General features: G+C 39.4%; 2 protein-coding genes across 5 annotated transcripts in view; both read left to right on the top strand.

The window, feature by feature from the left end:
- Nucleotides 1-214: 214 nt before the first annotated feature.
- tmem9b (TMEM9 domain family, member B) lies at nt 215-6,417 on the top strand. The gene is made up of 5 exons (XM_030415378.1): nt 215-503; nt 1,530-1,621; nt 1,719-1,827; nt 2,428-2,562; nt 5,099-6,417. Exons 1-5 carry the CDS (start codon nt 432-434, stop codon nt 5,252-5,254), a joined length of 564 nt encoding a protein of 187 aa, XP_030271238.1. The 5' UTR covers nt 215-431; the 3' UTR covers nt 5,255-6,417.
- Nucleotides 6,418-7,631: 1,214 nt separating this feature from the next.
- Nucleotides 7,632-26,023, top strand: part of dennd2b (DENN domain containing 2B) — a 54,960-nt gene continuing 36,568 nt past the window's right edge. Inside the window, exons 1-3 of one of the 4 annotated variants that reach the window (XM_030414825.1) lie at nt 13,158-13,424; nt 13,519-13,597; nt 24,839-24,937. In XM_030414825.1, coding sequence (XP_030270685.1) covers nt 24,864-24,937 — 74 coding nt within the window. In that variant the 5' untranslated portion in view covers nt 13,158-13,424; nt 13,519-13,597; nt 24,839-24,863. Of the gene's footprint in view, nt 7,765-13,157; nt 13,425-13,518; nt 13,598-24,838; nt 24,938-26,023 lie in introns of those variants that run through there. The other 3 variants (XM_030414824.1, XM_030414823.1, XM_030414826.1) reach the window with 3 other exon arrangements.

Genomic DNA, 26,023 nt, shown 5'->3' with positions numbered 1-26,023 from the left:
GGTTGCGATCGTTTTATTCTAAAGGCACTCATCCACTCAATAGCGAAGGCGGTGTGTATAATAATGCAGCCATTCCTCGCATATTTAAGATTATGGGAAATAACCAAACCCTGACTACAATAGGAATGGTCAGTGTCAACTCACCGTTATTCGTTATAAAGGCACACTTTGACATATCACCGCCCATCCGGTTCTCATCATACCCATAATCGAGCGCTCCCAATAGCACTGTGTACGGAAACCGGCAACCGCCATCTCCGGAAACTACAAGTCAGCTGCTAGGAGGCTGAGGGTATTTATCCCTGAATTAGCTAGCTCGATGTGTAACGTCGTCGGATATTAGGTTACTTTTTTACACTAACATTGCTGAAAACGGTCGGGAAGCTGTTCAACGGTTGTTGGGAACTGTTAAGCTGTGACGGACTGTAAAGATGAAGTCTGTGTTTCTTCTCGAGGCTTTCTCTTTAGCATGTTTTGTGCTACTGAGTCAAGTGACAGCGAAGGTAAGGCTGATGTTAGCTGGGTTAGCTAGCGTAAGAGAGAAGATTATAATCAAGTTGACTAAGCTAGTAAACTTAACCATCTCGTCCTCTCTTTAAATTTTCCTGAAAATGTAATTGTCCAGTACGATTCCAGTAAGAGTGTTAGCAAAGCGGGTTTGCTTTAGCTTTGACTTAAGCTAGCTCGGTGTGCTAAATGTGTCAGTCGTGTATACTGTGTGTAGGCAGGGTAGCTAGCAAATAGATGACATCTCTGGCTGCTTGTTACCCATTACCAAATGTCATGAGTCATTTTGCGCCATGTGACACTGTACAATAAATGTTTCAGAAAGGTATGATGTGTGTACTGTCTCTGTGTAGCAAAATGTAAAGACGCAAACAACCACAGCCAACAAATAATGTAGCTTAATGTATGTGACTGATCAAAGCTTGTGAATTAATTTTAGTTGGCATGAACGACTACTAATACTAGGAAAAAAGCATGTATTTGTACAGCGCTTGCATAGAAAAAGTATAGCAGTAAGGATTTAAATCAATCCGTAAAAAAAAAAAATCATTAAATGGCAAATTAGATTTTGTAGTTCCTCAATTTTTTTTTAACATCCGTCAAAACGATTTGGGAAAAAATATATTTCTGGAAACATTTTGTTGAAATTGTTTAATTTTTTTTCACTGGGTTTCACATATGAAAAAAATAAATAAATAAATAATCCTGAAAACATGTTTTAGCAATAGGTTTTATTTAGCTTTTTCCTACACTATAACTCCAAAAACTATTGTAAGAACGCTATAAATGTGAATTCAATCATATATCATTTAAATGAAAGTATGTAAGGTCTTTCGTCCTTACAGTAAAGTATATTAAAAAAAAACTAAACGTAAAAGCCAGATTAAACAAATGTGTTATATCTGTGGTGTCTGTTCTGATTGTTTACGTGTAAAAAGAGGGAAAAGGTTTGAGAAGATGGGGGGAAAAAACTGAAATAAACCAACATAAAACATCTGATGCATGTGATCTATCTGGTACAGAATTCCGAAGACATCCGCTGTAAATGCATCTGCCCGCCGTACAAAGATGTGGAGGGGCAAATCTACAAGCAAAATGTTTCTCTCAAAGACTGGTATGTTAAGTGATGCATCAGTACACGTCCCTGAATGATGTAAGCTGTCCGTTTCTGTCGTCTACCAGCCTGTTAATGCTATTTATTTATTTTTCAGTAACTGTCTCCACGTAGTTGAACCCATGCCAGTTGAAGGAAAAGATGTGGAGGCATACTGTTTACGCTGCGAGTGTAAATATGAAGAAAGGAGCTCAGGGACCATAAAGGTAAGTTGGCACTGAAGGTTGTGCAACGAAGAGGGCGGAGTTGTTTTATTATTTTACATTTGTATTGTCACTTTCTTCGCCTCATGATTGTATGCGTTATTTAAGTTTAGTTTTTAAATGAGTCGTTTGCTCTATAGAATTCCAGAGAAAAACAGTACAATTACAATAATACTATAAATTGATTTCAATCACCATAATGCTTGTAAGATGAACTTCTGGTTCACCTGTCTCAAAATCTCTGGGTTTCTTGAAATGTTTTTTTGTTAAATACCTGAAAGAAGGGTTAGGGTGAGGGTTTGATCATAAGCTGTTTATATTGTTAGCTCATTTTTGAATTTTTAACCATAATTCCTACATAACTCACCTTTTATAATGGAGAAAAGCAACCACACCTCACATTTGAAAAGCTGAAATCAGCATTTCTAGTTGATTTATACCATAAGATAATTCATGTCTTATTAAGGTAATTGTCCGTTGATCAAATAATTGAGTATTTTAGTAAGAGTTCCATCAAAGATGTCACTTTATGCGTTGTGTTTTCTACATTTGGATCATACTCACGTTGACGGAAAAGTCAGTAATTGCATTCTTTATCTTAAGGTTACCATCATCATGTACCTCTCCATCCTGGGCATGCTGCTGCTCTACATGGTCTACCTGACTCTCCTGGAGCCCATGTTGAAGAGGCGTCTGTTTGGACACTCGCAGCTCATCCAGAGTGACGATGACGTTGGGGTATGTGTTCCGCATAACGCTACAGCTCTCTTCAAGAAGGTGAAAAACTGTTTCATATTATGGTACAACTGGTGCTGGCTGCCCCCACTCTGGTTTCTCTGAATTCTTTCTTATCATGAGGATCTGTGTCAACAACATTCCTTCCCACAAGATGCCACAAGGGATTCGTCCATCAAAGTCATCGAAGTGGTGGATTTGAAATGTGCTGCAGATGCCTCAAATCTCCAAATTACACAGAAAATACAACCATAATACCTCAATCAGCAGCCAGCGTGTGAAATAAACATGGAAATGACGAATTCGACAGTAGTTTATTTGAGCGTCACAGCAGCAGATCTTATCTGAACAGATTTTGTGTGCAGTACTATGTGGTAAAACCTCCTTCAAGCACAGGGAGTGATGTATAGTTTATAAAAGTGCTCTCTCACACAGTATCAGATCCATTAGTAACCGCAATCTCGGGCAGAGAGCTGCAGCAGTGCGCGATGCCGGCAGCTCCGACCGCTATCTCTGTGTGCGTATTTAAGACTCCACCCTGATTCTTAAACATGATTAAAATGAGAGAACAGGTTTCTTTTTCGGCTCTTGTGATTTAAAAGAAGCTTGAGTTAATGAAGCAAGGTTTTCTGCACTTTAAATCCTGTTTATTTGTGTAAACATAAGAATGACAAAGGAAGGAGGAATGGAAAAGACTGCTCCCTCAAATTCCTTACATTGGCAGCATTGAATTACTTTAACAGGTTGAATGAATAGAAGCGAGTAGAAAACTTGAGGTAAACTGTGGTGTTTAGAGTAATGTCCCAATCGTAGTGCACACAAAAAAAGATTGGGATGTCTTCTCCAGAAATCTTGGGGTGGATATAGTCCTTTCCATTCCTAACTATTTCAGGATACAAGCGGTAAATCAATTTGATATGATGCAGCGTTTAGATATTAAAGGAAAACAGTGAGTGCCGTCGCCTGAGGGGAGGGGGGGGAACTCCTGCCGAGCACTCTGTGTTTTCACTGGCACAGTTCGGGGAAGAGGAAGTGTTACACGAGAGGCTTCTCCTAAGAAAAGCTTGTGCTGTAAAATGTGACTAAGCAGTCGTAAGCCATATACTGCGATTTGGTTTCACAAGGGGGATGTAAACTTAAAACAGCCACCAGATTACTGTCAGACATCTCCTGGTAAATTTGCCGTTTCTATTACCAGTATATAGATTATTAGGTTACTGCTGTTTGTAAAGATGTGGAATGGTAGATGCTAAAAGCTACAGCAGCAAAAAAAACGGGAAAATCACCACCGTAAGAAAGAGCTTGAGATGACTAATACTGCAGTCATGTAATTGAGCCAAAGTTTATGTGGCCCAGTAGCTTTTAAACTGTCACTGGGATCAAAACAAAGGGAGCGGGATCTGTAAGCACAGCTAATATACCCGGAAATACTGCGGCTACATTAATTGCAGAGGAAGTTGTGGGCCTGTAATGTTTAGTCAATCTTTGATACAGGCTGCCCAACTGATAATGTTGGTCGCAGACGGCGGCTGTGGCTGTGATCCTCCCATCTCGCTCTTCCATTTACTTTTCATCAACTTTGTGTTTTTTGGTTGTTAAGTGACAATAGCAGCTGAATTGTTACAGCGCTCGCCAGATATAACTTACAAAAGACACAAGATTAAGAGAATCCAGCGAGAGTAAAATTATGCGAAAAACGTATGTAAAACTTATGCGACACAAAACTTAAGCAAATGAAGATAAACGCATGGTGACGCAGAGTAATGTACACCTGAACATGTGAGCCGTATATGTAATACTATATATTGTAGCACTTTTCTCTCAGTACATTGTTTGCTCACTCCATTTTTATTTATTTTTTTTACCTAAAGGTTTCTGTTGTTGTTCAAAGAAGTCAATTAATTTTTTTTTTTTCTTAGCAGACGTGGTCTTTAAATGGACCGTTCACCCCGAAATCAAAAATACATATTTTTTCTCCTACTTGTATCTAAGAGTTTACCCCTAGAAATGGTTTTGCTAAGAGTTGCCAAATTTTGAAGATATCAGCTGTAGAGACACCCGCCCCTCTTTTATGTAATGGAACTAGATGGACTTTGGCTTTTGGTGCTCAGAACTTAAAAATAAATCAGCAATGTCCCCCTTCAGAAATTAGGAGTCATGTTTAGTTACTGCTGATGAAAACCCAATGCTTCCTGTTACGCTGCTTCACAATAAAAGCTTTTAAATGACCAAATAATGAGGGTTTTTTATTGTGAAGAAGTCATAGTAGATGAAACGTGTTTTGTAACTGAATTAGAGGAGCCACTCTGTTAGCTTTGATTCTTCGGTAGTACTGCGATGATCAAGGCGGTCATTGCTTGAAGACACACCGTCAAGCAGGTAGTCCGGGTGTGATGGAAATGCTTAAAACCGAGCAGAGCCTGGCCTGCGGATGTAAAGTATTTTGTCCCTTTTTTAAAGATTGACAAGCTCGACCTGTGATTCACCTGTGTCGTACCTTTTTAGGCTAATTCTGTTTCCTTCCATTCTGTGTTTTCAGGACCAGCAGCCTTTTGCCAACGCTCACAATGTCCTGTCCCGCTCACACTCTCGACCAAACATGCTGAACAAAGTGGAGCACGCCCAGCAGCGCTGGAGGAGACAGGTCCAGGAACAGAGGAAGTCCGTGTTCGACCGCCATGTTGTTCTCAGTTAAACTGCCCTGCGAGCAAACGAGTCACTGGTGGAGCAAAAAACAAACAAACAAACAAAAAAAAAGCACTGTGACGGAGCCCTCAGTTTGTAATGCTTCCTTTCTCTCATTTGTGGTTTGTATCTCATCAAATGTTTCACTTGTGAGGAGAACGTGGTGAAGTAATCTGGATCTGTAGAGCAGGAGTCCCCGGCAGGTGTTTAATCAAAGCTGGGAGCTCTTATTTAGTCTACAGGCTGCACAAGAGATTACAGTCAATTCCTTTTTGCACAATCTTTAATGAACAGTCTTAAATGGCATTTTTCCAAAAGCAGAATTTCCTCCCTGCCTGCAGTCGGGTTAGCAGAAGTGCCAAGTCACCAGAGAGAATTTGCAATTAAAAAAATTTGATGGCAGAGAGAGACTAATAAATGTGAGATAAAAATAAATCTTTCGAGTGAATATTTTATAACATCCTCTAACTCCTTCTGGCCACAGTGTCGGGCCGCGTTCAGTTTTACGAGACAAACTGGCTGTCGGAGTAAAACACCCAGATGTTGGTTGGTCCCACTCATCTCGGCTGTAGAACTGGACCGGTGAGGACCTGTTAACGTGTAGCTGGTGGCCATTTTCCACCCCTAAACTAATATAACTTGGAACTACTGCTCTCACCACGGGATAAAAGGAAGAAGTGTAAAATATAAAGCCTTCTTTGAAAATGCATGTTTTATAATAGCTCTTTTATAAATGTCTTTTCAGTTCTTCATTCCTTCCACATTGTTACATGTGTGACTACTGGTGTGAAATCCATCATTTAATGCATTACATTACATTTTCATATTCCAAGTAGTTTCACTGAAATCGATGCAATTTCCTGGTGATGTCATAGTGAACTTGGCTGTGCTATTGATCCTCATCTGCTGAAATCAGTGCCCTCCTCAACTGCCTAAACCAATCTCTTGTATTTCATTCTGGCACTCCTGTGCGCTAACTTCAGTTACATTATGAAGGTCCTTGTTGTCTTTAGTATGACAGAGCGATGTTATTGAGTTACAGAGTTTATTTTGTGTATATCGGGCAGAGTGGATGAAGAACCACCATTGGGTGACCCATGAAAGTGTTCTTAACTATTGTATATGTGGTACCTTTAACTTTGAAATAAATTTATGTAATATTTGTGATTCTTCTTCCTGTAATGTGTTGAAATTCTTCGTGCGTTACACGGGCGGAAGGCCTTACCACTGATGTCTCTTCCAGTTCGAGGAACAAAGTACCTGACAGTTTGTACACGGGCAGATGTTACCTACGGCGAGTTGGATGTTGCTGCTTTTCTTAGCAACACTGTGACATGTCATGATAGCCTACTCATTCCTTTAAGGCTTACGGAGATGGATTTATTAGAGTACAGAACTATTTCAGTGTCGTTCTCTCAATCTTAACTGATGATGGATGGATTAAAAGATGCATTTGATAGCAATTTTCTCCAATAAAAGTAACAGTTTTGAACTTCACTTGGTATCTAATAATCGTATAATTCACTGATGAGAATCTAACTGCAATACCTCATATACCTCACTCTGCAATATTGTGTGCGATTTAATATTTTGTAACATACCAATATTCCTGTAGGTATTAATGGAGTGTTTCAGATTCTGATTCTGACCGTAAGCTTATTTGTCTACATTATAATGTCTGAAAAAAAGGTTTTCATGTTGGAGCATATTGGACAAATCATTGACTGATACCAATATATTAGCAAAAGGCCAATATCGGCTGATAATGTCAGCCAACAGATATATCAGTCGGGCCCTCGCTATTTAAAAAAAAATGCACTTTTGTTGTGCATTTTACCAAAATAAAAACAGAATCCATTAGATTGTGGCAAAGTAATAGCCACTCTGGCAAACTTAGGAGTTAGTTGTTGTGGCTTCCAACAGTAAGTCTCACTCTCACTGCTGATTTCTATTCACTGTTTTGGTGACCGGTGATGGAAAATCACTCTCTGGACTCGCTCCATCACTGACTAGAATTTCCCATAAAACTTTTCAGGCATGTTTACAGTCATATTTGGGTGAAAGCTGCTAAAAATAACCCAATCTAGTTCATGTCGTGACACTGATTCACAGCACGTTCGGATTGAATTCCTCCAGCTACTTTTTCTGACTGAAAACATCTGGAAACATCTGGGACACAACCAGTTAAACTCCTCATTACAAATCTGTTCAACTAAACTGTACTTACATGAATTATTCTGCAACTGTTTGGTGACAATCGGTGTTTTTTTTTTTTTTTTTTATCAAGCAAAATGATTTCCATACAGCTGCGTCATCATTTCCTGTGAAGTCTACTTTTCCTTTTTTTCCTCCCTTCTCTCTCTCCTCATTGCATGAAGTTATACAGAGGAGACGAATTTTCCGCAGGAAAAAAAAAAAAGAAAAAACAGGTCAGTTTTCAGGCTGCAGAGAGAGAAAGCGACACAGACTCTGTGAAAGAATGGATCTTTGAGCAAACTCTGCGGCAGCACAGAGACAAAGGTAGGCTTCTTCTTTCAGCTCATCAAATGTTGTTCACATAGAAATCTGACGAGATTCGACTCTTTTTAACTGAACTTATTTGGAGCATCTTTAGATGGTTGAGTTCATGAGAAAAGAAGAGATTCCCCTCTCGTTTCACACTCTGTCATACTGCTGGTGTGATAAACATGCCCGAGCTCACAGTTCTTCATAGACGATGACTTTGATCGCGGTTGGTAAATTGTCTAATCTTGTGTTAGATGTTCAGACGGGAGAAATAGATCTTCTCAGCTGTGCTGCTGCACTGGCACTGGTCGGCCTACAGGAGGCGCCTCAGCCTTTGAATTTGAGCCATCTGAAGAGTCCTGTGCAGACAGCCACACAGGCATTGTTGACTCTTACCTGTGTTTACTTTTCCCTTCATGTCTCTGCAAGTTTCACTTCACTTATTTTTTATGTGTCTGAGCCACCCACCCACCCACCCACACACACACACACACACACACACACGCACTCACTCACTACCATGCACGAACTCCAGTGTGTGAAACTTTGCGTGACATTTGCCTTCAAGGTTTCTGAGTCAGTAGTCTGATGTTTCTGTCATGGGGCAAAAAAGCTGAAAATGCCACAAGATAAAGAAACGTCCTTGTGCTGAACTTGACTCCTCGCTGCTCGTCTGGTGCGATATAATGTGACACTGCAGCTGCACTTATTCAAGGCTTTTGTCCAAACAGTGACACTGTGTTAACTTGTTATTGAGCGTGCCATGAAACGGCAGGTTTTTGCAGACAAAATATTCCAGATCGAATGATTCTGTAATCAATCACTGGTTGACATGATCGGTAACTAATGTTAATGTGCTTTTTGTCTCCTCACACACTGATTTTATGTCACTCTGTGAATAGATGATTATTAATGATCCATATTTCCAAGTGCAGTGTAATTATATTTGGGCTATTTCAACGTCAAGTTCAATTGCTTGTCTTAAATATGAACTTAAAGCAACATTATGTATATTAAAATATTTACATACATGTTTGCTTTAAGATGCAAGTTTTCAACACATAACATTGTGATGATGTAATGGGTTTCGTCTGTAGTCGGCACCTACGTTGCCAAACAAATTGACAAACTGTCACAGACTGTGTTGTTGCGCTCAGAAACTGTGGGTGGCGCCAAATCGCACAAAATGCCAATTTGCACATAATGTGGCTTTAATTAGGCTTCAATAATCAGTTCAAAGTCTTTTCTCATAAAAAACCTGATTTCAAGTTAAGTGAACTTTAGACCACATGTTCAATAAACCTAGAATGCTGAATTAATAACTGTTCAGTTCCAACCAACAGTATTACAAACAAATTTGACTTCCCGTCACATTTGAATTCCTTTCAAACTGCAGTTATTTCTACTGAAGCTGATTTCTTCTTGCATTGGTACAAATAATATGTGTGAGATCACCACTCAAATAATGTTTTTTAACAATCAGTGTGTGAAGCTGTAAATATTGAAATCAATACAGTATTTTCATGATGGTGAAAACAAACAACAAGAACTTCTTAAAATGAACAGAAGACACACAGCAAGCTTCAATTACATATGTTTCAAACCGTGAAAAAATAAGTTTTGACTCAAGCAATGCATGCTGGGACTACAATATGCCAATCATGTGTCTTTAGAAACTTATTTTAAGGAGTTGATTGAACTCCAACTCTCCATTTCAATTCAAAAGACTCAAAGTTGTAGGAACTTGTGTTTAAAAGTTCTATTGACTTGAAATAAATGAAACGTGTGTATTTTCTGTTACAATAATGAAAAATGATGAGCTGATTCCACTAAATTCCTGAATGACTTTATTGATAAGAACAAAGGATGCTTGCACATCAGGCAGTCAGCACTATTCCAGTGTTTTTCTCTCAATCTTAAGTGATGATGGATTAAAGCATTTGGTAGCAGTTTTCTCCAAGACGGCAATAAAAGCAACAGGTTTGTAACGTACCTGAGGCTGTACACTCTTACATTCCTGGTTACTCTTGAATTGCAGCAGTAACATTTTGCAAAGCCAGAATGTTTTATTCATAACATCAAGTCGTAATTCCATTATATTATTTTCAGACACACTAGAAGACAGAGCGGAGAGGATGTCTGTGCATCACAGGCCGTGTCTCCTCTGTCAGGAGTGTTGACTCGACACGTCAGCCTGACTCGACATAATCCTGGAGTTTAACAGCTGCCGCAGGTCGGTTTCTGAAACCTGATACAATGTTTATTGCACCAAATACAATATAATTAAAAATTAAGCAGATAAATGTGCAGGGACGTCATACTATTCTCATCTCAGGAGGGTTTTTCACTCTTGCCTCGAACCCCTTCGGAGAGGAAAAAAAAAAGGATCTGAGGTGAATTTTTGGAGTGTAGGTGGAAAAATCCCCATAGAGCTGTGGACTAATCCCCTTGAATGTTTTAGGGATTTGGGATTCACAGTGGATCCTCAGGAAACACACATAAGGTTTAGGGCTTTTATTTGAGAAAATAAACTCCCTTGTGACTGAGGCTTTAGCAGGTGTGTAATCATGAGAATGGGGGGAGGGAAGCCTGAGATTTACAGCATCAGAGCTCAGCAGTCAACCCCGAAAAAATGTAATGTAGTCTTTGGAGCGCTGCATAATAGCATCGAGAGTCGATGTGAGTGTATATATGGAGCTGAACTCTGTTTGATGCTCCCATGTCACGCCAGAAGAGGATGTGGCTTTTAATGAGAAATACGGATGGTACTGCGATCAATGGAAACAATGAATTCCATGAGAGCAGAATAAGCTTACGATCTGGTAAAACATCCCACATCCCCGCAGTCAGAGCTGTCTTTTGTGCTCCAACAGTGAGCGTTTTGCAGTGTTTTCAGGAAGGACAATCTTTTTTACGAGGCCTTGAAAAGGTTTTGAGTGGGTCTCGGAGAAAAGCTGCACAGTGGCGTTGCTCTAAAGGCTTCCTGCTGACTTGATGTTACGGACTGTGATGACGGATGTCTGGTGTTTTTGTGACTTCCTCTGTTCCCAAGTCTGTGGGATGATAAGACACCACTGGAAGGAGAAGGTTTTTTTTTTTATGGATGGGGTAGCGCTTCGATGTTCGCTGTGAAGACATCACATGCAGCCGCACAGAGAGATGGAAGGATTTCATGTTCAATATCTTGCGCTGACGGATTAGGTCGACTGATATTTGGTGAACAGGAAGTCGTTGGTGCTGAGCTCCAAAGTTCAGACTTGACCACGAAAGCAGCTGACAAAATAGTCTCCCACCAAGGTCCACTCTTATTTTAATTGTCTAGCAAACAGAACACACAGTTTTGCTTTGAATTGTGTGAACCTTTTTGATAAAATCAGATTTTAAAAGGTATTCAACAAATCTGAATTTCTAAAGGATTCAGTCATTAACAGTAAATCCATCTTTTTAAGGATTTGCCAGACACTATTACTGCCAGAACTTCAGAAACTTATTTTATTTACATCTTATATGTTGCTTTTGTCTCTTCTTGTCAGACACTGTGTATATAATCCAGTTTTACCCGCTTCCTTATATTTTATAGTGACCAGATGAATACTTTTTAATGGGTACTGACCACTTGGCCACTGAAAAGCATACTGACTCTACATGTTTGGAATTCATGTGGCTATCTCATTGCGTTGTTGTCTGGTACATGAACATTCACAGTACATAGAGTGATATGGTTAACATGAGGTCACATACAAAGATGCTCTTTATTTTACTGCGAAGACTCCGGAACTGCAGCACACACACAAATTAAGTGGTTTTAATTTGGTTGGAGTAAACTCAAACCTAGCGAGGGGAAGTTGCATTTTGGGTGAATACTTTCATTTTTGTGGTCACCTCGAGTTCGGACCTGTGGTTCCGCTCCAAAGCGTTGACGCTGGGGGATATTCGGAGATATGTATGGAATGAAGCTATGCACATTTATCAAATTACTGTACTTAAAAAGTCATTTAACACAAGGCTGCAAAGCTGTGTTTCGCTGTCCTCTGGTTAAAGTTTCAAGACAGTTTTAATCTCTGACTACAACCAACATCACAATTAAATGTGGTCGGTCGGTCTATTGCCAGATTTGTGCTGAGTTGCACCTGTAACCGCACCCATAGGTGATGTCATGGGGTTGTGGAGTACACGTCTAGATCAGTGCAGCAAAGTGAAACCACTGGAGGTCAGCAAAAACATGATATTTTTAGAGTTGTTACTGTAGTTATTCTCTAATTTATGGTGGCCAAGTTGCATTGTGGGTAATGTAGACACCACGTTTTGAAAAAGAAGAATGCATGAAATATAAAAGGCGATAAAATCTTGGTCTGGTGTATTAGTTTTTGTTTTTAAACTGTCTAGTGTGAGTGATGTCCAACAGTGTTCAAAACCTGGTGTGTACATTATCCACGATGCAACTTTAATATTCAGGATTTTTCACTATCATCTTAATCAGTGTTATTTTTAAATGATTGCTAAGAAAAATAATTTCATTTTAAAATACACAACTTCTAGTGCAGTCTCCAAAGTAACTGTAACTAAAGTTATCATTAATCATGATCAGCTCATTAATATTGTAAATAATTGAATTCTGGGTTTGAAAAGTAAATAGTGCCCCTTTTAACATCAGTTTTAACCATATTTGAAAAAGTAAAAATCTATCTACAAAAATCTATCATTAAAATACTGCTTAAATTATATAATCTACATACATACAACATTCCGAGGGGCCAGTTTAAAGGGCCACTACGTAGTTTTGGTCATATTTACCAAATGAGATATTAATCCATAACTGAGTAAACAAGCTGTTCTCAGAGCAAAATAAAGTCGCCAGAACACTGTTTGAAGCTAAAAAAGTGGCAGGGTCCGCCACATTCAAACAAATTGTGTTGTCCTTTAAGGTCAGTTTGTATATTTGGTTCATTCAGTCATGAGAACGAAAGAAGGTTTGTTTATTTAGTTTGTTCAGGGATACAAAATCAGACCTGAATCTGATTCAAACCTTCTCCTCAAAACTGCACAGTGCACCTTTAATTCACAATGACTACATCATGGCTATGACTGCTACTTAAATTTGATTTTACATGTTTTGGCCATGGTCGGTGCTCTGTGTATGAGCTGCAATTGGTGATGCACATCCATCTCCGCCAACTGAAAGACATCTTTGTGTGGTGAAATGTATTCCTGTTTGACCGGTGGACCCAGTGTGGAGGGGTTTCCAGCATGACAATAAAACTGCTGCAAAACTCTGGCACCGTCCCATCTGCAGCCTCCAGCTCGTGAATATTCATCCACACTGCCTGACAATAAACAAGGGGCAGAGAGGCAGGGAGAGAGGGTGCAGCTGAATGCCTGGCTGAGGAGGTGGGGGGGCAAACAACCCGTCACCATGGCAACAAGTCCTGCCTCCCACCCTCCAGCAGGCTGTGAGAGGGGAGGCAGGAGCGATTCGCTTTTTCTTTTTTTCTTTTTTTGTCGGTTTTAGTTGGAAAGACATAAGTCGGAGTGTACTGAGGAGGGCAGGTAACCAGCCAAAGTTTCTCACCGTGCAGACGAAACGGATTTGAGCGTCGCAAAGGGATTATAATGTGAAAATGTCAGCAGCAGCAGCAGAAGCAGAAGCAGCCATGGATGAGGGGAGAAACTCGGAGGTAACTCGCAGCTTTCTGAACCATAACTGCAGACGAGCTAACGGCAGAAGGGGAGGAGGAGGAGGGTTCAACTTTTTTTTTTTTTTTTTTTTAGCAAGCGGTCAGGAAACCGGTATCGACAAGAAAAAAAAGAGCCCAAAACCTGTAAAGGTGTTCGTTAAAAAAGTCGCAAGGTGCGTTTAACCGTTAGTCCTAATCTCCATGTGACCATATTTGGTCATCGACATGTTAGCTAAACGTTGAAGTGCAGTGAGCGGCTAACTAAAAAACAAGAGGGCTCGCTTGTCTTTATTTTTTCAGCTGACCCCTTAGAATGGAGGAAAATGTCCAAGCGGATGCAAGCACTAAGTCAGCGGCTCGTAATGAGAACAACTTATCGCTTATAACATCCAAAAAAGGTCCAAAGCAGCAGATAAGCGGCAACAGCACAGGACCTCAGTGGACTGACCTCACTGGACTTTTACTGCTGTGGTGTGGACTTCAGGGGGGGAGAGGGGATTTTTATGTCTTGGCAGATAAAACCCACATGAAACAAAATGTGTTAAGTTTAAGATGTCTTATGAAGTTCATACCGACTTTATGCGGGATTGAACACGTGTGATTTTTCGGTGTTAATGCTGTACGTTCTGTACATGACAGACCTACACACTGTACAGTATGTGACAGACCTATTCAAGCTGGGACCAGGGGCCAAATGTGGCTCTTTCACACCCTCATCCTGGCTCTTTAATCATTTTGTTGGTAGGCTAATTAGCACATTGATTAGTTATGTCCGTTCAACAGCTTGTTTATGCAGTTATGGAAAAATGTATTATAACTTCATTAACATTATGAATATTAAAATTCTCTAAAACAACATAGTTCCCCTTTAACACATTTTAGTTACAAGCTTTAAAGGGCAGATATTGGGAATGTAAAAGTCTAAAGTTTGAAATCCGGCCCATCTACAAAGGAAGTTGAATAGGCCTGGTTTATGACATACGGTGCATGTCATGTACAAAAAAGTGAGGTTTTAATGTTGTAGCTTCTTATTAGTATTGCACTTTTTACTACATCATACCTCTATGTAGGCTAGATTTGCTTTACCCTCAGTAATTGAAGGTTTAAAAGGTTAAGTTCATCAAGAAATTACTTGTAACTATTCGTAATATTTGCCACAAAAATCGCATGATTTTGTTTCCGATATAGTTCTACCGTAGTTCATTAGCTAGGGGGAGTTTTTTTTAACTTAACTTTGCAATTTTTTTAAATTTCAAACTTAGTATCAGATTTCAATGAGATGTAGTGCAACTTCTATTTTAGACTGTTGGCTAAGCAACAAGTGGTCGGTTTTTGGTGCAGATGAGTATTTTGGAGTTTTTTAAATTATTTCCTATCACTGAAAGATGAGAATTTTCTGAGCATTTTCCCTACATCTAATGTCTTATGACTTCCTTCATCCACTTACTCGGATGAATAAACGTGATTCATGTAACACATGATTGTTTGTGAGTTTGGGACGGATCATGATCCAGATGTAAAAAATTGTAAAGAAATAAAAAATTCACAACTTTAAATGTAGACTGGTAAAGCCCTGTTCTCACTAAGTTTTGTAGTTCAAATATTAGACGCTTTGGGTCCATCATGAATGTTTACAAGAGTTTTCTTAACAGATTACAACTTAAACCCTGAAGATCTTATCATATACACTATAGTACAAACTGTGGCGACATTACTGGTTTTATTTAGCACACTTTTTTCCCTAAACTCTCTCTGTTGTGCGGATCAAACAATGACCTTCCCCTCTCCCTGGAAGGGACTGTCAGCACAAAGCTATTGAGGAAATTCTTCTCTGTTCTCTATTCAGTTTAACAGGAGCGAGTCTGGCCTGTCACCAGACACTTTTACAGAGTCTGTTGTTCACTCGCCATCACAGGGAATGTAACTTTCCTCTTTGTCTACTCAGCCAGATCATTTTGGTGTTTTGGCATCCTGAGGATCAGGAAAACCTTAACAATGTCTGTGTGCAGGTACATCATGTTGTTTCATCCTTCTGCACATGTACATAGGTAAAAAAGTAACTCTCAAGGAAGTAGCTTGCAGTAACAACGTGTGTGGATAAGCTGTCTATTTATGATTCATGTTGAGTTCCTCCAAATGTACAAACTGTGTCTCTCAGTGCCATTAGATGCATTGGATTGAAGCTGTAGCCAAGGGCTCTGAACTATGGCAAAGCACATTTTAAGTGTGTACACAAGTTTGTGCTTTTGAGTGAATGGTCCCTTCTGTCCCTGAAACAGTTTCTGTTCCCTCAGGAGATGCATGGTGATAATGTAAACAGCCTTTTTCATCGTTGCAGTGATGGAGTGATGGAAGAGAGTGTGGCTAAATGGAAGTGTTGTCTGGAGTGTTAAATTTCATGTTATCGCACTCATATGCACATTTTGTTAGTCTGATAGTATTTGCCATGTTAAGGGTCTTGCTGAAAAGAAGAGAAGCAACAGTACGTCATTTATTTTCTCAGCTGATTTCTCAGTTGTGTATCTACTTGAGTGTTTTTCAGGTCACAAGACTTTCTCTCTTGAATTTATCCCCAAGCTCAGCGGAAGTTATCAACCAGAGAGAAGATGCCTCTTTAGAGAAGCACATTTACTTTGGCTTTTTGTTGTCCCTCATGACGCATCAGTTCAGTTGTACCTGAGAAACAAGTACCTGGATATGGAGCATGTGGTTGATGTTGGAAGTCAGCTTGTTTTGGTTGTATTGCTGTTTGGTTCTTCCTCTGTCTATTTTTTTCCTTTTTTTCTTGGAAGACATGTTTGGCTCTGCTGATGAGAATATGAGAGGCTGTTCTTTTGTCTACCAGTTCTAGCTGCTGATGAGCACTTGTATGATGACACTGACACATCCCTGATTTATAATCCCAGGTTTAAAAGCCTTTGACTTTGCTTCGTCACTTGTTGCTAACATGTTTTCCCCTGTCATTTAAGAATAAGAAAAGTAACCCTTGCTTTATGCAGATTTAATCTCCTTGTGGACATTTCTGTAGGTGTACTGTATACTAAAGGTGTTGAAAATAATCGTTTTAACGATTGGACCATTATTAATCGATAATAATCGGTTATAGCCTACTAATGTTACTTGTTTATTTTCGGGCAGCGCCTGTACAAGTCCACCTCTTTTTCAACCCACTCTATGTTCTTCCCCCTTTCTGGCTGGTTCACAGTAACACTGCTCATCTGACTGACGTCACCTCATTCGTTGTGCAACATGGCTGAGAGAAAGAGTCATTAAAAATACACCTAGCATTTTAAAAACAACCATCTGAACACATTTCAGATTTTATGAAGACACTGACAAGCAAGAACTGGGCAAGACACACTCGGTGTGTAAAGTGTGTCACACATAAATGAAATACCTAGGGAATACCGCTAACTTGAGAAACCACGTTAGCCGCTTTCACCCGAAGAGGCTACCCTCAGTGTTAGCGGCTGCCAAAGAGACAGCAGACCCAGCTAAGAACTGATGCCATGCTACCAACTCCTTATCTCCCTTACTCCAAACACGGAGAAAAGGGAAAGAATAACCCTATCTGTGGCAGCTTTTATAGGTAAGGATCTACGGCCTTAGTCTGTTGTTGACAACATCGGGTTTCGTCACCTGTTGAAGACAGTGGAGCTGTGATATAAGCTCCCATCACACGGCCACTTCACAGACAAAGTTACACCTGCACTTAACCACGACACCAAAGCTGAGGTAATTTAATGAGTGAGCCAAGCTAGTCGCCTGTTAAATGCAATGGTAAAAATTTAAATCTGTGTAACATATTTCATATATCAATTAACATAGTAAGTAATAAGTAAACAGCGCTACCTAAACTTGTGGTCCTAGTTTTTGGGATGTTTGTGCTTTCCCAGAGCACATCAATTAAAAAGGGAGTTCATATACATCTGACTGCTTGTATTCTTTGATAAAAACAAGCCATGTGCCGTAATCGTGATGCATCATGATGCATCGTGATTCATCGTAGAATTGAATTGAATCGAATTATTGACAGGATAATCAAATCGAATCGTGAGACCAGTGAAGATTCACACTCCTACTGTATACTGACAATAAACTGGCAGCCACAGTGTGATTCTTGTTGTGCAAGTCACAGTATGAGCAGTTCTTTATGCACTTTACATTCTGTGATATAATGGGATCACCATGTCGACATTTAAATGCCACGAGGTGCTTCATTCATTCAGGACATTACTTGCCCAGATACAAGCGGTTCACCAGTGGCTTTGATGTCTGAATACAAAAACTGTCAGCTGTGTTTATGAAACTCGCCGCTCATAAACACTTGTCAGAACCTGTTGATATTCTTAATAAATGGTACATTCTAAATTGCTAGAGGCTTTCTCTTGGAGCATCATTTTCATCATGCCATTAATCAACATAGTATTACATAATTTCCAGATCATTAAGATCCAAAGAACTGAACCTATTGAACTTCTTAGGTATTTTTACATGATGGTTTCCATTATTAGATCATTTCCAGTTAACGTCGTTCATTCACTATGATAATAGTAGTCATGTTAGTGTGAGCACTGGAAGCCAGAGCCTAGCATTTTTAATTTCTCTGAATTACTAATATGCCTCTAGATCTATACAATTTCCAGCTGTGTTTGTGGCAACAAAAATTAATATTTTTTACAGGAAGTTGGAACATCTCCAGCCTGGTTTCTGGTGACCAAAACATTATTTTTTATTTACTCTAACCAAATGGTTTTCACCAAGCAGTCTAACCAGACCATTAGCACCTGTGTCACAAGATACATTGAAAATTAAACCTAACAAACAGGAAGTTTCATCATATTCATGGTTTGCAGAAATGTTTATTGTCAAGATAAATTTCTGCCTATTGGGTTGTCCACAAACATGGAAGTGTTTCATGACCTGCCTCTTGCAGTGAAGTTCCCTCAACTAACCTTGTCAAGGTTAGGAAAAGGTAATCTTTACGATGAAAAGAAGCCAACAGTGACTGTTATTAAGATTTTATGACTGGCTGAGTCTGAAAAGCGTATACTGATAAAGAGAGGTTTATCAAAATGATGTTTTTCAGATTTTTGAATGACATTGCAGGTCCTCATAATTATGTTTTATATTTGTGCACCATCTTTGAAATATTTACATAACAGCTGTTTATGGAGAAACATATTGTTTCTCTTTTTCTTTTCTGATATCCCTGATCTTTGACTGAAACGCCCCAATTTATGGGCGCTTTAAGCAGATATGTAACCTGTTTGAAGCTGGTAAACATTAAAAAACATGCTCATAGTCTAGAAAATGAGCAACAACAGGTCATTATCGTTTTTGCTGGCTGAGCTAAACTCTGACTGAGCTAAAGACTGAGGTGAACAAAAATACATCTCATCTACTTCGTGTCCTTGGATAAGTCAGAGACTGTGTCAGAGGTCAGCTCCGTGACACAAATTGTAGCCTCCCTGCTGCAGCTCAGATGGATATAAGCCCGTTTTCCACATGCCTGCCTCTGCAGCTGTGCACGCTCATATCTAGGTTACACAGAAGGGTTTTTCTGCTTTTTCACAAAGAGAAAATATGCCATGATTACTTTGAAAAAAAAAAACCCAGCTGAAATGGCTAAAAAAGGAGATTAAAAAAGGTTCCAAGAATTGGTTCCACCTGGTTCATTGAGCTACACAGTGGCAGCGTGGTGAACCATGTGGTGGTGTATAGGGGTAATTACATTGGTATGGCTATGTGGAACTGCCAGTAGCATCAACCTTGGTGGTTTTCTTTTACATAGAGACACATTGAAGCTGTCAGAGCCTCAAACTCCTATCCGGAGAGAGCAGGTTATGTACAGAACGTACATTGAGAGTATATGACATTAATCTTTTAGTTTCAGCTAAGAGATTTTGCTTTAGCATCATGCTTTGCCTGCAACACAATGTTGTATGTGTGCTGTAAAGGCCTATATGTTGACTGTATTGTCCTGGGATGTGTATCAGGAGCTGGATTCCTTTCTGCCAGGATATTTATGCAACTCCTCATCCATAATCTTAAACTAAACATGATCCAACTCAACTAGCTCAAGTCTCTTTTTGTCTATAGTGGACAAAACCGTTCTTTCTGCAGATATTCAAACAATGGCAGCAATGGATCAGTGTGTGGGCTCATGTCTGCCACTGAGTTGTGACGTCTGGAAAGAGTTGAGAATTTGCAGAGATTTTTCTTATCCCCCGTGCTTCTTGGCTGCCTGTAAAACTCTGCAGTGGTTTTAAAAACCTTGAAGTCAGGTTGCTGATCAGCAGAAAATGAGGACCAGGTCGGCCAGAGTAGCTAGGAACAATATTATCCTCTGTTTATGGAAGCTGCTGTGCTGGCTACTGCATGTTTCAGGAGAAACACCGATCTTAAACTGAACCCAGTGCAGGTTAATGAAAGCTTGTCAATTATGACGTCATAAAATAGCGCTCTTGTGGTCTGAACATCAAGTGCCAGGTGCTGTTGTGCTGAGAGAGGGTGCATATTTGAGTGTAGTCTTTATTGAATGAAAAAGAAGCTCTTGGCATCAGGTCCAGGTGTTTCTGCCCCCCTCCTGAGCTGTCTCTCACCCTCTGAAAACATTCTTTAATATTTTGAATGCAGCCGCGGTCTGATGGATAGGGCAAATATTAACACATTCCAGCATGTAGTGGAGAGAACTGTGTATCAGATGATCTGTCAAATGTGACAGGGCCAAGGACGTGTGGACTCTCTTTTGAAAGATATTTTACCTCATAGATTCTCTCTCTTTCACACACACACACACACGTGCACACACGCACACGCACACACGCACACACACACACACATAAACGCACACACATAAACGCACACACGCAAACACACACTGATAAAAGACTTACTTTTTAACCACATCTCTCTCTCAAGGACGTATTGAACACAAAGGGCTCTTTTATTCCGCCCTAAATAGGCAACTGGAGACACTGTTGTAGTCCCATTTCATGAATATGTTCTTGTTGCTGGGGAAAATATGCGTCATTGATATGCCTCTCATGTAATCAATTAGTACTTTAGACATGAACATGACAAAACCAGGAAAGAACCCTGAAATGGGAAGGCTAGGTCATTAAGATCATGGTGTTGAATATCGTAAAGAGACAGCCTGGCTTGTGGGATTTGGTTTTTAAGTTAGAGCCAAACACAGACAAACTACTGAATGGTTTTATATCTCAAGTAAAGGGATTAAAAGTAAGGAAGGAGAACTTCAAGGCTGGATGTCTTGTTGTTTGACAAAGCTATTAGAGGTTACAGAAGAATTAATCAAGCTACAGTCCAGTAGCTGGGAAGTACAGATGTGTGACTTGGTAGTAAATGTTATAAATTGCTGTTGTTTTTTTTTTTGTTTTTTAAAGTTTGGACATGTAAAACAGAGTAAATGTGTATCCTGTCAAGAGGCATTGACATGTGTCAAGATGCCACGACTGGGTTTGTGGGCATAGAAGAAAGGTCTGTGGGTGTTTCGACATGTGTCATTTACTGCCAGTGAGTGTTGCTCTTTAGAATCATGTTTTTTTACCTGACCAGATAGGTTTGTTACATTTTCAGTGCAAACCATCAAACACAACATCAACACCTCCCTTGTCAGACTTCAACACCTCCCTTGTCTTCATCTTTAGAGCTACTCTGATCAGTATTTCTTTATTACCAACAAAGTATTTAATAAGTAATAAAAATAAAAAGTGTAGATTATGGTGATAAAGTCACAGAGAATTATCTTCTGACTCTGCAGCTCCTTTCAGGTTCACAGAGTGATTCGCTGTTGTTGTTTGCATTTTCCAGCATGCAATGATATTTTTTGCCATATTTACGCCATTCTCACCAGTGATGTCTCCAGCTGCTGTCAACAAAAACACTGTGGAAATATTCTCTATGCTACCCCTGCACAGCACCAAACAGTATATAAAGTTAATGACTCGCTGATGAACATGCTGATGCATTTAGCAGCGAAAGTCACATAGTTTCCTCAGGCGTTGGTGGAGACCAAAAACAGTATAGTAACGAGTATACACTGGACATTGCTTGGGTGGTTACAAACATGACTTCAGATTAATTATTGTGATGCACTGTATCTGCTGGTTTTGCAAATAAACAGCAACCCAACAAGTTTGACGAATCAGCCTTCTGAATAAGAATTATTAGAGAATTTAAACTCTAGTTTAAAGTTTTTTCTGGTTAAATTTCATCATAATTTTACAAAATTCTATATCCTGACGGACAAATATTTGTGTGTGTATGCATATGTATATATATGACACTAATACAGTCGAACTCATGGCAGAGTAGTTTTATTTGAAGAGCCTATCAAGTCAAATGTATAACAAAACTGGCATACACTTTTTTCTCAAATACAACCCCCAAGTGTGCCTGCATACATAAATGTCTTTCTAGTCCCACCTCATTCAGTAATACACCAAACATTTGAACACTTATCAATACCAGTTGTATCATTAAGACACAGAAGACTAAAGGCATGCCTCGCATCAGTATGACGCTGTTGGCTTGTCACAGCTGACCGTTAGCTTGCCTTTGGCTCCATCATATCTAGTGAAAATTTGTATTGAATCTGGTTGAATGGACTTTAAAGGTACTCTAGAGCTTTCTTAGAAGTGGTTGTTTACAGCCTATGATTTTGTGTAGGGAGATGGTATCAGACCTCAGGAAGTCAGTTGGCTAACGCCTTGGTGTTTACACTGCAAAGTCCATCTTGGGTTTCTGTGACCCATTTCTGTGAGTGTAGCGTCCTCCGTCCAAAAATATAGAAAATTATAAATTTATACAAATAGACATTGCTCTCAGTGTAATATAACTTTGACGTTGGGAGCAGACAGTTTAATTTTCTTCGCTCCTGGCAGTAGTTTTACACTCTAATCCTTGTATGTTTGCTTTGAGGGTTACAAATTGAAATTACAGAAAAGAGAGTCAGGGAGTATATTGAATGTCACTTCCAAAAACATACAAAATGTTTTCTGCAGGTATTAATCAGAAATAATAATTTACACTGTTACCAGTGTGTCTGAATTTAATGTAAGCAGAATATTTTCATTTGGATTAATTTAAAGTAATATAAAACATGTTTTTTTTCTCAGGTTCTGCTTATTTTCGTCTCAATGTCCTTATTGTTCTTCCTTTCCACAGTAATTTGTTTTGTTTTATCAAGCAATCATTGATACATTATTTAGCTCATTTTTGTTTAATCTGGCTATCCCCAAAAGTGTATTTTCATTGAACAACCCTCAATGCAATCAGTGGCTCTGTCTGGTTAATGTACGTCTGTACATTGTATGTTTAAATTCCATTGTTGTACTGTCACAGGAAATACGTATATGTTCCTACCATTGTTGTCGTATTTCACACCAGTTTTCTGTACAGAAGTAATATTTTTCAAAGCACACAGAATAACAACAGAGTTGCAAATGAGACTGTGACAGGACACCATGATTTTTTTGTGTTTGATCAAAATAATGATGCATGGCCTGTCCTCTTAGCTGAGTCCACAGTCACAGGAAATAGCTGACAGCAGGAATGCTCCCTCTCTCTCCTCATCTGTCTCTATAGGACTCAGCTCCACCACTGGTTGGCTGCCTTCTCCATACAACAACTTCCTGTAAACAAGTCATGTTGCCAAGCACCCTCCCATCCTCCACCTCTGATCTCTAGGGATCTCCATTTGACCTCCGTATACACCAGAACAATCACTCGAGCCTTCTTGAAAGGGCCAACGTTGTGTTTCAAAATGTGATTTTCAGGGGCAGTGACCTGCAGTTTGAGGGGAGGCTTTAACTAACTGCTGGTCTAATAGGAGATTCAGTCCGAGAAATGTCGATCAAAAGGCAAAAGTCTTGTTGTGTTAAATACAGGAATGTAACTGAAACAAATCCACAGTGTATAAGTAACAACATGCATGTGAGTTAAATATCTGAACCTTTGCAAATAAAGCCCAAACTATCTGCATGGCTACATATAAAAGCTAGACGGAAGAATTGACCGCTCAGATTTAACAGCTGATATTAGCTTAATGCCAATACCAACAGCGATTTTTAGTGATCAAGAATAAACCAGTGATGGAATGTACCGCTTGACTTAATCAATTGATAACTTTAGCTATTAGTTACTTTGCAGACTCAGATTGTTTAATGCTGGTAGGCTACTACTTGTGACGTGTAACCAATCAGATAGTGGTGTATGCGGAAGATTGAGTGAGACGGTGGATTGGTGACTACAGACAGAGAAAGAGAGTTGCATCAGAGCCAAACTAATGCATTTTAAAATGTATTTATTTATCTCCAATGGACAGAAAAAACAGTGATTAAAAATGCTGACTATCGGCCCTGATTGTCGTCAAGGCAGATAACTGTCTATACCTAGTTTGAACACTTTGATGAAGCTATTGCCTTATCCTGGCCCCCCATCCTGGCCCCCCAGTCAATAAAGTATCTGCAGCTACTTGAAGGCAGCCTTTGAAATTAACATGTTGTGTTGAAGGGAGACACATGATGATCGATTGTGGCGACCTTGATTCAATCATGCACCACAAACATGCACAGTCTGCTGCAAAATAACTACAGAACCTTAATGTCTACACGCATCAAAATGATTCATTTTTGCTCCATGTTCTTCTGGTTTATGCGTAGCAAATACATGAATAATCACTGTGAATAATGTCTGTCATTCTTTATTTCCTCTCTGGCTATGATCCAAATCTGGAACAAGACCGTGTTCAAGTATTGTTAGTTTAACTGTTTAGGTGGCAGAGTAGTTCTGTGGTGTTTGATGTGAAAATAGACATTTTTGTTAGTGGAGGAATACAGTAGCTGTGTGCAGCAGCATTTCTCTGGCACAATAATGGCTACATGCTGTGATAGTTATGCCACTTGATTCTGGTTTGTTGAAATTCGTCTGCAATGTTTACACTGATGTGTCAAGTACATCTAATATGGACATTAGGGTTGCAGTGATCCTTTTTCCATTGTTTCCTGTACAAATCATATTGTTAATGTTCTGTTTACCCTTTGATGCCAGAGTTAAGGAGTGTCTGACCAATATTAAATGCAGGTGATGAACATGAATTGACCTGTTCTCTTGGATGGCACACCCAATTTTGGCCTGGCCATGGTCTTATCAATGTGGACCATTTGGCTTTTTATGTGGTGCAGGATTAAAGCCCATGTCCGTGACAGGAGTGGAACTTTTGTGAAGTTGAATTTTATTTAATATTTCAGGGATAGCCTTCATTCAAAGCCTCGATTTGTCACTGACAAACCCAAACAAACTTCGAAGAGTTTTAGTTTGCATTATGAGTTCAAGTATTTTTGCTCATAAAATGTATGATGTTTCACATCCTTGTGTTCATCCATCAGGTGAGTGGGCGGTTTGCAGACGAACATGACAGCCAACAAGAGTTCGAAGGCTGCGCCTCGTGCAGGAGGGGGTAAAGCTCCCCGGGACGTCCCGGACAGGTCAGTGACTTCTGGGACAGGAGTGGGTGGGCTAATGTGCACTTCCAGTCATGCCACATGATTTCATCATTTCCTTCATTTACAACAAAGATGCCATCTGTGATCATCCTGTGGTAGCTTTTCTTTTTTTCCACTTATGGAAAAGAACGACTAATGATTGTCAGTAATGATAAGACCGCCAAAGCTTTTACAAGTACAATCCTGTTTCCTGGACAAGGGCCCCATCCAACTGTGAGCTGTGAGTAGTGAGCTGAAGCTTGTGTTAGCATGTTGAGAGCTTACCATGTCCTGCTGGGAGAGAAAAACAAACTTTGAGAATGATATGTGATATCTGGACTATTCATTCTTACAGTTTATCATCCTGTCAAATTTTACCAAGCTTGAAAGCTTCTTTAACCAAGAATTCATGTAAGGAACTTACCGACTGGCAAGAAAAGATTTCATTACACAGGATTATTGTACTTTGGGACCGTCTGTGTTCACACCTGTGACTGTCTGGTGGTTGATTTTGAGCAAGATGTTGTAAGAAATGGTGCTGCAATCTGTATTCTAATTTATAAAGTAGTAATGCAACTATTTGACTGGAAATACTGGTTGTTACTTCCTCACTATCAATTCGAACGTAACCTGTGGTAGCTGTTTTTTCTTTAATTGCTTGTGGTGTATATTGCTGGAAGTGGTAAACCACACAAATGTTAAAGGTACAGTGTGTATGATTCAGGGGCAGAAATAGAATATAATACTCATGATTATGTTTTCATTAGTGTATAATCACCATAACAAATAAGAATCATTGTGTTTTTGTTACCTGAAGGCCTTACACATCGCTAAAGTAATGAATAAAGACCACAAAAATGTGACATACACGCCTGTGAAAATGTTGCATCAAAACGATTCCTATTGGCAGACATGCAAATACGTGATAATATGCTTAAATTTTTTGACACGGGTCACAAAATATCACAGTTCTGCAACGGTAAATTCCGCAACTATAGACGTCTGTTAGGCTTTGTAGAATTTCCTGTCCATTGTCATATGACACAGGGTGATGACAAATATAAACAATCAACAGGCCTGCCATTACCA

This window comes from Sparus aurata, chromosome 4 (genome assembly GCF_900880675.1).
Source record: "Sparus aurata chromosome 4, fSpaAur1.1, whole genome shotgun sequence".
NCBI lineage: Eukaryota > Metazoa > Chordata > Actinopteri > Spariformes > Sparidae > Sparus > Sparus aurata.
Note: the sequence above shows the minus strand (reverse complement) of the source record. Positions and strands in the feature narration are given on the sequence as shown.